At 39.9% G+C, this 12,100-nt stretch overlaps 1 protein-coding gene across 2 annotated transcripts in view; it reads right to left on the bottom strand.

Annotated features, from left to right (window-relative positions):
• COL25A1 (collagen type XXV alpha 1 chain) overlaps positions 1-12,100 on the bottom strand; it is a gene marked incomplete at its 3' end in the record, with an annotated part of 335,563 nt that overhangs the window by 32,679 nt on the left and 290,784 nt on the right. Inside the window, exons 21-24 of one of the 2 annotated variants that reach the window (XM_082482527.1) lie at positions 5,050-5,112; positions 4,115-4,183; positions 3,165-3,209; positions 1,051-1,095 (exon numbers count right to left, since the gene is read on the bottom strand). In XM_082482527.1, coding sequence (XP_082338653.1) covers positions 1,051-1,095; positions 3,165-3,209; positions 4,115-4,183; positions 5,050-5,112 — 222 coding nt within the window. Of the gene's footprint in view, positions 1-1,050; positions 1,096-3,164; positions 3,210-4,114; positions 4,184-5,049; positions 5,113-12,100 lie in introns of those variants that run through there. The other variant, XR_014269124.1, reaches the window with a different exon arrangement.

Genomic DNA, 12,100 nt, shown 5'->3' with positions numbered 1-12,100 from the left:
CGCTTAACTACTGACACACGCTTTAACTTGATTATGCTGTGTTGGAATCTTGCGGTGCTTACAATGTGTTATGACAAACCACAAAAGTTAACATTAAACTAAAGTTTGTTTCTAAAGGTATTGTGGTTTAACCCCAGCCGGCAACTAGGTCCAGGCAGCCATTCACTCACTCCCCCCCACCTCCCCGCCCCCAGTAGGGTAGGGAGAAGAGGGAGAAAAGGAGGGGAAAGAAAAAACTCGTGGGCTGAAATAAAGACAGTTTAATAGAACAGTAACAGAAGAGGAATAATAATAATAATAATAATAATGGTAAAAGGATATAAAAAATAAAGTGATACAACACAAGTTACTCTCACCACCCCATGACAGATTGCCCAGCCCATCCCGAGCAGCGATCACAGATTCCCACCCCCCCGGCCAACCCCCATTTATATACTGAGCATGACGTCTATGGTATGGAGTATTCCTTTGGCCAGCTTGTCCTGTCTATGCTCCCTCTCAGCTTCTATGGGAAGCTGAAAAAGCCCTTGACTAACATAAACATTACCTAGCAACAAGTGAAAAAAAAAGTGTTATCAACATTCCTCAACATTCCTCTCATACCAAATCCAAAACACAGCAGCTACTAGAAAGAACGTTAACTCCATCCTAGCTAAAACCAGGACAAAAGGAAAACAATTCTTTTAAGAAAGATAAATATAAACAAGCAAGTCAGTACACAGGGACTTGTGCTGCAGTGGGAAAGCAAATATATGAAACCTCTGCGTTTAAACACTGAAGCGGTTCCTACACTGTAGTTCTGTATTGGCTGTGAACAACGTCAGAACATCTGGCACGTAACATCCTGCCCGTGACCTGGGAGCAGGAGACTGCTTCAAATAGTTGCGAGGGCCGTTACTCATATTTAAGGCCAGTTACCAACACACGTTCCACCAGAGGCAAGTGCTCAATTTCACCGGTTTAACTGGAGTTGCTGCTACAATTTCAATTCATAGCGTGGACTGAATCTAAGAGTACAAAACAAAGAGCTGAAACATGCAGTAGACTTACCCGTGGACCTGCAGATCCTGTGTCACCTCTGTCACCTGTATCACCCTATGTAAAAACGATATTTGAAAACAGATATGCCATTTGACAATATATCACATAGTTCTTCCCTTTTAAATACGTTTACCTTAAATAAACCAGTTTAAAAGGCCTCTCATCATAAACAGAATGTGTATCTTAATTAATTAAAGGAAAAATTCCTTCAAAAGCTGTGTAGGATAAAAAGGTTGCTAGGGTTGTAACGTTGTTACTGTGTATGGCAAAATTGTCAGGGTTCACAATAATGTATTTGGTTTGTGTGAATTGTTAAAAGTGCTGTATTGGGTTGGAATAAGAAATCCCAAAGAACCAATAAAAGACAAATTACCAATTCAGTAATTTGCATAACTTCCCAATTCTTAATAGCACTATTACCAAAAGCTTTAAGAGAAAGCTAGAGAAATTAAATTGCTCAGCCTGAAAACACCCAACAACTTCTTCAAAGGTGTGTTTCAAAGCGTATAAACTTTTTCTGCAATCATGACTCCAACTTTCTGAACTGCCCCGCTCTGAACTGTTGCCTTTCCTACAAACACAACATGACTGTCAGCATTAGAGTTCCTTTGCTCCCTTACTGCGACAGACTTAAGATCTCTACCATCTTGCACGCAGCTTTCTCTTCCTGGCTATTAGTTATATATTTCAGGTGATGGAGGGAATTTCAAATGCGTATGCATTCATAACCCAATGTCCAGCGACTATGATTCATTTAATTTCACAGTAACTGTCATAGCAAGCTCGTATATTTTTATGTTACTCAAAATTAATTTGGGTAAGAACTGCAACTTTCGCTCCAGTTGAAATCTATAAAACTTGGGTACGAGTCAGGGAAGGGTTATTAATTCATCAGTGGTAACAGAAAACACAGAAAACTGAAAACTTTCATGGGGCTAATGAAGGAATATGGAGAGCAGGCTGGCGGCAGGACATAATCAAGGTTGTGCCATCTGCCTTTCAGTGTTGCCTTGGCAGCAGCTAGTGAACACGTCATTGGAGTTGCTCAAAAATGAAGTTCCCAACCACTAGACTGACTTCTGCGGGCCAGATTTTCAAGGCAGGTATGCAGGTAAAAGGAAAATCATATATCCTTTTTGATAAAAAGGGAATTAAAGGGGATACCTTTATCTTTTTGGTGCATTTGGGAGATGCCCAGGTACTGAAGGCAAATGAGAGGCTGATTTACTCATCTACTCTCACTCTGATGCTTTAATTAACTCATCATCTCCCTCACTGTCAAATGTTTCTTTCTGGTGAGAATGAATGAGGTTGTGGCACTTATTTAATCATAACCTTAAGCACTGTGAATGGGCAGCTCTTCAAGGACCTTACAAGTGCTGCAAACAGTATCCTACCACCTTACATTGTCTCATCGTCTTTATTCTGACAGTAGACTCAATAAGCACCTAAACAAATATATTTTCATTTTGCTTTGACTCCATAACATAGCATGAAGGAGTCCAGTGAGCACAGTATTTGCACAGCAGATGAAGTAACAGAAAAGCATATATTTTATCTCTCTCCATCTATGTGAACCAACTGTATCTATATAGAGATAGATGGATGGATAGATAGGTATACCCAAAGTAGCTTTTTAAAGTAGGTAAAACAGTAACGTAACCTAGAAGTCTCGCTTTTGTAGGACTACTGGCCATCACCTCTCAGCCTGCAGTCCATGGGATATCGTTGGTTCCTAACTCACCAAAGTGTGGATCCGCAACATTTTTGCGAAAACCGATTAAATCTCCACCGGCATAGTCAGGTGTTGGTTCCTGGCATGCGTGAGGACTAGACCGCATCAGTTACACAGAGAGAAACCAAGTTGCATGGGGAAAACCAGAGCAGAGTGGAACAGATGTTATAACAGAAAAAGAACGAGAATCACAGTGTTTAAAACACACAGGATTCAACTCTAATACCTAAAGCTGAAAGACAGAAAGTTTCACTTATAAAGAACCCTGCAGACTGTCACAGGTTCTTTTAAAGAGATAAGTGAAGTTTCTGTGAAATGTTACAAATAATTTATCCTTAAAAATCATTGTGTTAATTGCTCCACTAAAGACAGTTTCTTTACTACTAACCTTTGACCCTTTGGGGCCTCTAGATCCAGGTTCACCTGTTTTCCCCTGTTTGAAGGAAGACAGACAGGAGAAAAATGATAGAGAAATGGGAGTGCAGAGAAAAAGAAATTAGTAATGACTAACTACAGTATGGAATAGCAGAAACACTTCATTTTACATGAACGAGATAACGAATCCATAAAGGCACTGAGTTTAATAGCACCCAGCTATTCTTTAACACCAGTACGCAAAGGCCACAGATGGCATCCTTCCAAAGGAAAAGGCGTATTCGCATTAGTAAAGAGTAGACATCATTAACGCTGGTTTGCAGGGATGACCTATGTCATTCCACAGCTCCTGAAAAATGATAGCTAAGAGACAGAGAAGACAGTTAAATATCCTAAAATAAGGAGATTAAAATACAGTGTTACCACAACTTTTTTTTCCCAGCGGCTCAGATGAATACGAACTAACCGGCCAAAGAGCACAGAATCTGCCTTATTGTTTTCAAGATGTAGTAGCAAAGGAAAACTTGATGGTATTGACACAGTGGAAAATATTAAGACAATGCTAAAATGTAGTTAGAACGATCTCTTTCTTAGAGAGTTAGAAAACAGCATGCAAAATGGATTTTCTCTGCATTCAATAGCTACAGCGCTTCAAATTTCGATGACCGTTAGGGCCCTGGAGGTCAGGACTTTATCTGGAATGAATTAGGCCAACTTCATGACAGTGTATGTAGGTAGTGTCTTTACTTTGTAAGCCAAATAAGAGTCCAGTCAGACTGCAGTTCCACAGCTGTGAACATAAAACTGCCATTGTCTTCTGGACTGAAATGGATTCTTTGACAACATTTTCATTTAAAAGCTCGTTCACCAATTTTTTTATTCTATTTTTCAGTAGGAAAAGACGTATTCATAGGTTTAAAACGAAAAAAAAAACCCACATTTGCAATGTAAAATCAGACTGACCTTTGGTCCGGGAACTCCAGGTTCACCTCGCTCACCCTTCCCAACAGGGCCTGCTTCTCCTCGGTCACCCTATTGCAACAGAGACATGCATCACAAAATACTGGGCAGCCTTCAGCACACCACCAACTCAGCATGATCAAAGAAACCAAATCATCAGAAGAAAACATTTTCAAGTTCATCTATGACTTGTAATGGGTTGAGGAACTATTCTCTGAGTAAATACAGTCTTCTTGAAGGCAAAAGAAGAGGGCTTCAAAATGGAAATAGGATTTGCAAGGTGTTTTTTTTTCTCTATTCTGAAAGGACGAGAATAAAGGTCCCCAAACAGTGAGACTGTTTGTAGGATTCATAATATCCTAATTTTGCCATACAGGGGCTAAAAAAACCCCATAGGAAGAAAGAAAAAAAAACCCGCTTTCAGTGGATCTGTGTTTTCAGAATCTGGTGTGTAGTATCAAAGTTCTAATACCTGCACACACTTTCAAGCTTTTTTTTCCTAAGAAAACATTTATGAAAATACAGTTTCTTCAGTCATGCACATTCTGCCTCTTCAACAAATAACTTTTGGGATGCTAACATGAACAAAGGCAATGGATGAACTTAAGTTCTGAACGGATGTATCATCTGCCTTCACATTGTTTGAGGGCATCAGTACAAAGACACATATATCACAGCACCGGTCCATGAACTGTGACTTTCCACATTTCCAAGTACTGCATATACTGTATTTTAACCAGAACTTTAAAATTCTGGGCTACTTACAAAAACAGATTCTGACTAAGCATTTTACGTTTCTGGATAAGAGACTCTTATGAGGTTAGTACAGTCTCAGATTTTGCTACGTGCTGAGGAAGTTGAATTTGACATTGGCTCTAAGGGCTCTGCACCAGAGTTGTTGGCCAATTGTTGGCCAGTTGTTGGCCAATTACCCTTACCTTTGTTCCTGGCAGCCCGGGCAACCCAGGTTCTCCTTGCGGACCAATGAAACCCGGTTCACCCTTTAAAAATACAATATGAGAAGAATGTTAGATTATTTGTTTAGCAGTATGTAATTACAGTAACACAAGTTTCTTTTGGCCAGTATTTTCCCGGTATTGCTTACAGCTCTCCAGCTGTGATGCAACAGTTATATAGGCACACTTTTCATCACGGGTAACTTTCATCAGCATAAATTCTTGTAGCAAGCCATCACACAGCCTATGAAACGCAAACGAAGCAGAAGGTGTCAAACATAGATTTTATGAGGTTAAGGACTGTCAATATGCAACATGGACTATAACATAATATATCAAACTAATATCAAAGCAAGTCTGAAAGCAGGAGGGGAGTCCTGGGTGATTCCTAAATTTAAAAAGGGACAGTTCATTTCAGTCGTGTGTTATGAGACAGTTTTCTACTGCAGCGTGTGAATGGATGGGCAGACAGGGTGAGGGTATGACAAAGCGATGACAAATGGAGAAGCCAGATGGTACTGTTGCAACGTGTTTTCAAGGGACGTACTTAGCCGCATCATGTCCAAAAAGGAGTTCATAGAATTGTTTAGGTTGGAAAAGACCTTTAAGATGATTGAGTCCAACTGTTAAGTTGGATCAAAAGTGATCTCCTTTCAAGTCAGACACTCCCAGCACCGTGGTACTCTCCCTTCTCATTCTGACAGTAAAATACTTCAGTTCTCTGCACCCGGACAACTTCTCTGGCTGTGAACAGCTGGGAAAGAGCCGCAGCTCTCCTCATTCCCTCTCTGTTCTGCCCACTTCTTGCCCATTCATTTGTACAAACATAACAGACAAATAGCAGGAATCAAGCTGAGTTGCAGCAGAAGCAGCATTAGGCAGAGGAGTAAGGACGTATTTTATTACCTATCTCCATGCCTGAAGGGGGATAATGGAAGATTAATAAGCCATATGTTTTCCTTCAAAAACTCTCCTGAACAAGGTTTCCTGCTATTTAATCTTACTTTTTTTTTTCACATAAATTTAAATCAAGAAGATGTACCCACAGGCTATTGTAAATTTTAAAATCGGTAGTGTAACCAAATTAATAAAGACTTAGTTATTAGCCTTTTAACAGTACCCTTGAACTTAATGACTAAAAATTACTCATTAAATGCCTCTTTAAATAGCTAAAAGACAGATGTGTCTTGATACAGTTACTGACAACACATAGAGACTGTGAAAATAAGCAGTTGGATCATATTTCTCTTCACCTCTTTGCCTCCATAGAAATACAGGTGTGCTGCAAGGGGCAAGCAAATTAGGAAGTATTCTTGCACATTCATCTGCACTCTCTTCAACAAGCCATCATTAACAGTTCAAAGCAAAGGAGGTCTCTAGCAAACCTGTAACCAGAGAAATCTTTCCTGTGGCTGTATCGAGGGCCATAGCAATCTCTCACTGACCTCCATTTAGATTATCAAAAAATACAACTTAATAACGAGTTTTCTCACATGAAATTCCAGCTGGCCATGGTTCAAAATATGATAACAAAGGAATAAACTAAGACAGGCATACCACAGAGAGGCATGGTATTTTTCTGTCATAGGAAAATAACCCCACAGCTTATATGTGTCTTTGTATCAGTGCACACCAGCAAAAGTAACATAAAGTTGTCATTGCAGATGGAAGCACTTCGTTGTCAGTAAATGCAGCTTCAATCATCTGATTTTAGTATGAGAAGGTACTTGATAGCCCCAAATTGTTTTAATACTGACTTTACCAGGGCTAATTTCTTGGCCAGCTAATTATGACTTCAAGGCAGAAGAAACATGCAGTGACTACATAGAATCATAGAATCATAGAATCAGTGAGGTTGGAAGGGACCTTTAAGATCATCAAGTCCAACCATTAACCTACCCTGATAAAAACACCACCACTCCTAAACCATGTCCCTAAGCACCTCATCTACCCTTTTCTTAAACACCTCCAGGGATGGTGAATCCACCACCTCTCTGGGCAGCTTATTCCAATGTTTAATAACCCTTTCAGTGAAAAAATGCTTCCTAACATCTAATCTAAACCTGCCCTGACATAACTTGAACCCATTTCCTCTTGTCCTATCCATGATTCAGTCTTTTCAGTGGTAAGGCTTGGAAGTGTCGTTCAGAGGTTGATGCACAGCTCTTGAGCCAAAATCTCTAAAGAGACAAGAAAAAGGTGCTTTGCAATAGCCAGTGGAAGTGATAATGGAAGAAGCTGGTGGCTTAATTAGCATAAGTAAAATACAGGTCTTATATGACACAGCTTTAAAACGTCATCAAATGTGGAGTGGAAGCGGTGTATCAGTAGAGGCTAGGAACTGGCTGACTGAGTAGCAGTTCTGCTGAGAAAGACGTGGCAGTTTTGGGGGGTGCCAAGTTGAACGTGATCCAACAGTGCCTTCTTACCACACATGAAACCAACTGCAGCAGTTAAGACCTGGCTACGTTAGGTAAAACATGCAACTCTCTCTCTATCTACTGCTAGCGAGGCTAAGTAGATTAAAAGACAGATCTGTTTTGCCGTCTGAACTAAGCTTCTAAGTAAAAAGACATCATGTTTGGATGATCTGAAACTAAGCCGCGTCCTCTCTAATATTTCAAATCTCTTGAGTGTAACCACAGCATAAGGCATTAACTAAAATGCTCATCGTGTATACTTCAGCACCATTCAAAGTCAGTGGAGGTAACAACTGTATCAGGTTTGTCTCTGGCATTTCTGTCTCGGTTACCCAGAAGAGAAACGTTTACCTGAGAAGCAATGCCCCTTCCTCATACCTACTGTATCCTGCAACTATATTCTGCAAATATTGCTGGCTTCCTGCTTCATGGTACCCTTTATGCCACTCAGATAGCAAAAAAAGAAATGCGAATCTATCAAAATTAGTACTGCCAATGATGTGTGAAATGTAAAGAAAACCGTTTCTCTCAGTAAGGCACACTGATGTCCCCGTTACACAAAGGCAATGGAGAGTCCATCATGCAAACTCGATGCCAGAGCCATAGAGGAATGTGGTTAGGAAATCAAGGACTAAGGGGTTTAGGTTTTGTTTTAAATATGTAAAATACATCTGTGATTTAGCTGGTACATAGCTGCAGGAAAGCAAGAGTAAAGGCTTGCTCCGGACTGCACTTTGATTTGACAGCATTGTAATATTCACTGAAGCATCTCCTGATCTCAAGTCTCATGCTTAAATGAGCTCAGAATTTGTTCCAAACTACCACAAAATGCTGAGTGGAACACAAGAAATTAGAGTAACCAAGATTTGGTTTTCTAAACTTTTCTAAACATCTCACTACAACTTCTTACAATAAAACCAAAGTTTTATCTAGTAAGAATCTACCACAAGCTGCTTTGCCCGCTAAAGCAGGGGCAGGGAACGCAAAACCTGCAAAGAGATGTTAAACGGATAGGTTTTGAAAGAAAAGTAAGGAATTGCCCCATTTGAAATACTGTTTGGCAGCTGTGTAGAAAGCCATCAGCAAGTGACGACTCTTTGTGCATTTTAGTTCAACCCTTTGGCACGGTTATGAAATCACTGCTTAGAAACCACCACATTGCACAGGAAGCCAACACGAAGAAGTCCAGCATCCAAACTTCATCTACTGTTAGAGCTTGGAGTAATTTGTATCAATCATACCACACAGGCAACTTGCTATTTAAAAAATAAAATAAAATCAACAAGCTTGTGAATTGCTTCCATTTTACAGGAGTGATTTATTGTCTTTTTAAGAATAATTTTTAATGGCTTGATATGTTAGTATTTTAAGAGACTAAAAGACTGCATCTATGCATGCTCATTTTCACCCTCAAATGTCTGTGAACTGTAGAAATACTAGTGGGTCAGACAGCAGATGACATACTACTTCTCACAAACCTTGTTAATGTTCATTTTCACCTCTCATCATAAAATGTCTGCAACAGAAAAGCGCCCTATAATAGCATGCTGTACACCTAGCATCATGTGAGCTCCATCAGAATTTAATAGTAAAAAAGCCACCTTGTAATTTACTTCAGAGGATAGTCAAATTTTTATGAGGATTATTATCTAGACATATTCATTACTGGTTTCCATGATGATCAAAGCTTTTATGAACTGAGGCAGAGGGTAGCTTTGATATTAGAGGTTAACTCTAAGACACTCCATTCACTGTTGCTGCCTTAACTTCTACAGAACCTGTAATTGGCTAAAATTTGGACTTTCACTTAAAAAAGGTGCAACAGTTGAAATCCCTTTTGCAATGCTAAGTGCTAATTTAAACAGCACTGGTTTGGCAAACGTTTATTAACAATGTAGTTCTAATACTGTGGTCAATTAGAATTAGCCTTCATTGCACAGCTGAGACACACAGCAACACAATTATTTGAAACTTTGTTCTCACAGACCGGCCTGGTTTAATTCCAGTGCCTGAAATGCACAGCGCTGTACTGTTACAAGCAATCAATAGAGAACAGCAGTTGTTGGATGCACTGTTTTCCCACAGAACGCTCTTCCTTCTATAATTATTCTTCTAATGAATATAACACAGATTTTCCCATCCAGATCAATGTTTGCCCAAAAAGAAAACCTGTGCTGCAGAAAAGCGCCCAAACCAGCAACTTTTCTGTAACAATGAATTAAATTCACTTCCATTTCTGAAATAACAGAAGCTGTCCTACTTTGGTAAATAAAAATATTTGAAGTCACTGACAAAATACTTTATTGTTGCTAAAGCCATAAAACACATGAGCCAGTTATTCCCTTTATGGATATAAGCTGTGCAAGAGCTCTTAATTTTTTATTTATTTTTTTTTTTTAGAATCTCATGGCCTTCTTCATCAGATTACTGCATTATTTTCTCTATGCTATAGAAATGAGACTAAACCAACTTCTAGGCCACGAATATGCAAGGAACAATGTCATTTCAATCCTTATCCTTATCTAGTGCTATGCACTAGAACTAGCCAGAGAAGTTTAAATGTCAAACTCCCACCTTTATTACACAGTTCATTGGTCCTGAAAAATTTTATTCAGTGTCTCCCCTGCTGCTGGGACCATGACAGTCCCGTGCCTCCAGGGCTGCCTGGCAGGACAAGCACCTTTCCCTGGTGTTCACTTGCAAGTCTGAGTGTGCCAAGGCCACAGCTTCTCTGGGCAACCGTTTCCAGTGCCTCACCACCCTCACAGTGAAAATTTTCGTCCTAATATCTAATCTAAATGTCCCCTCTTCCAGTTGGAAGCCATCCCCCCTCGTCCTATCACTACATGCCCTTGTAAAAAGTCCCTCTCCCCAGCTTTCCTATAGGCCGCCTTTAGGTACTGGAAGGCCGCTATAAGGTCTCCCCAAAGCCTTCTCTTCTCCAGTCTGAACAACCTCAATTCTCTCAGCCTGTCCTCATAGGAGAGGTGTTCCAGCCCTCTGGTCATCTTTGATGCCCTTGCCTTGCCTAACACCACTGAAAGTATCAGGCAAAAGTGGAGATACATAGAAGAGGAGCTAGCAAAAACGCCCCAAACCCAGATGCAAGGCAATTTGGAGAACAGCTATGAAGTGATAATAAATTGGATTGGGTTCACTGGTGCCTGTGCTGATTTTCCAGAAGTTGCCATCTGTTGCCCTTAGATTTTGTTGCCGAGATTGCCATCTAACCAAAATACTGCAACTTTTCCACTGTGGAGAGGAGTGAGGGCCACATTCTCAGGACTCTAGAACGAAGCAATCTGGGGCAATTGATGAAACTGTGCTTGCTCGTGTCCTGCCGGCATCTGCAGCACTCCGTTCCAGTAAAGCGATTTCTGAGAAAGTCAGCCGGCCTCAGACTATAGAAGCCAGAGAGAATGGCACCTTATACTTTCTCACTGTGAAGGGCATTAAAGGGACTTTATATATAGCCCGATGTCCATGGGAATTTTGCTCTCGGGGGGAATACAGTATTCAGCTCGTAAGAAGGAAATGAGCAAGGTAAAAGGAAATCTGATAAAAAAACCCTCACCCCATTTTATAAGGTCTTTGTTATGGCTTTTCATACCCGTTCAGAATTGGCTGCAGAAATGGCCAGTTGAAACAGGTTGTCTGGCTCACTCATCGCATTTGAAACAATATCTTTACTCCCTAATCAGCCTCTAAACTTAGAAAAACAATTCTGGTTTAGAATTTCCAAACGCATGTTTAGGCTTTACGATTCAGTTAGAGTTGGAGAAGTAAAACCTTACAACCTGGCTAAACCCCTGAAGCTTCACAATGAGCCCTACTTTGTACATTTATTGCTTTTTAGTGAGCCTAATTTTCTCGTTGCTTTTAAGTTCTGCCTGCTTAGAAGGTATGCTGCTTTGGAAGACTGCTAACAGACCCAGTAATAATTCTGATTAATTCTGCATGCATTAGTCATATCAAGGACTTCTTACTTAAAGGCTAATTGTAATTCAAGTCAGCGTGGTACCTACTTTTGAGGATTAGAATAAAAACACTTGTTGTAATGAGTGCCTTGTTTTTAATTCTTTGCAATGACTGAATTGCTAAATTATGAAGAGTCTGGCCCCAACTTGTTCCTTTAGAAGAGAGATGACAAATCTAAGGAATTTGTGTTGCTACTCTGAAAGATAAAGAACTTTACTGAGCGCACTCATTTCTGACCATCTAAAATTGTGTATTTGAGGCACAGAGATACTTTCAGATTACTGATGTCAGGCCTTCTTTACGGACAACAAAATACTTGCTTTCTGAATACAGCAGAATATTGGACTCTCAGATTATTCAGCTGTTTTCAAAATTTTGGAATTGGATTAATTTTAAAATTTTTTTAGAAAGGAAAAAAGCTACGCTATAAAACAGATGCTGTGAAACAGATACTCAGTCTTCCAACTAGTAATAGCTTTAGAGGAAACAACACCTTGTGTTTCAGTTACTTATGCTTTGGCCTTTTCCAGGAAGAAAATGAGAGCTTTCGTGCTCGGGAGGATAGAGTTTCTGATGGATTAATAAGAACTGCATATATCTCAAAGAAGGCCCCGGTAAACACCCCTGACATGTGC

The sequence above is a fragment of the Vanellus vanellus genome, assembly GCF_965231255.1.
Source record: "Vanellus vanellus genome assembly, chromosome: 4".
NCBI classification, from domain to species: Eukaryota; Metazoa; Chordata; class Aves; order Charadriiformes; family Charadriidae; genus Vanellus; species Vanellus vanellus.
The sequence above is the reverse complement of the archived record's forward strand: the minus strand, read 5'-3'. Positions and strand labels throughout refer to the sequence as shown.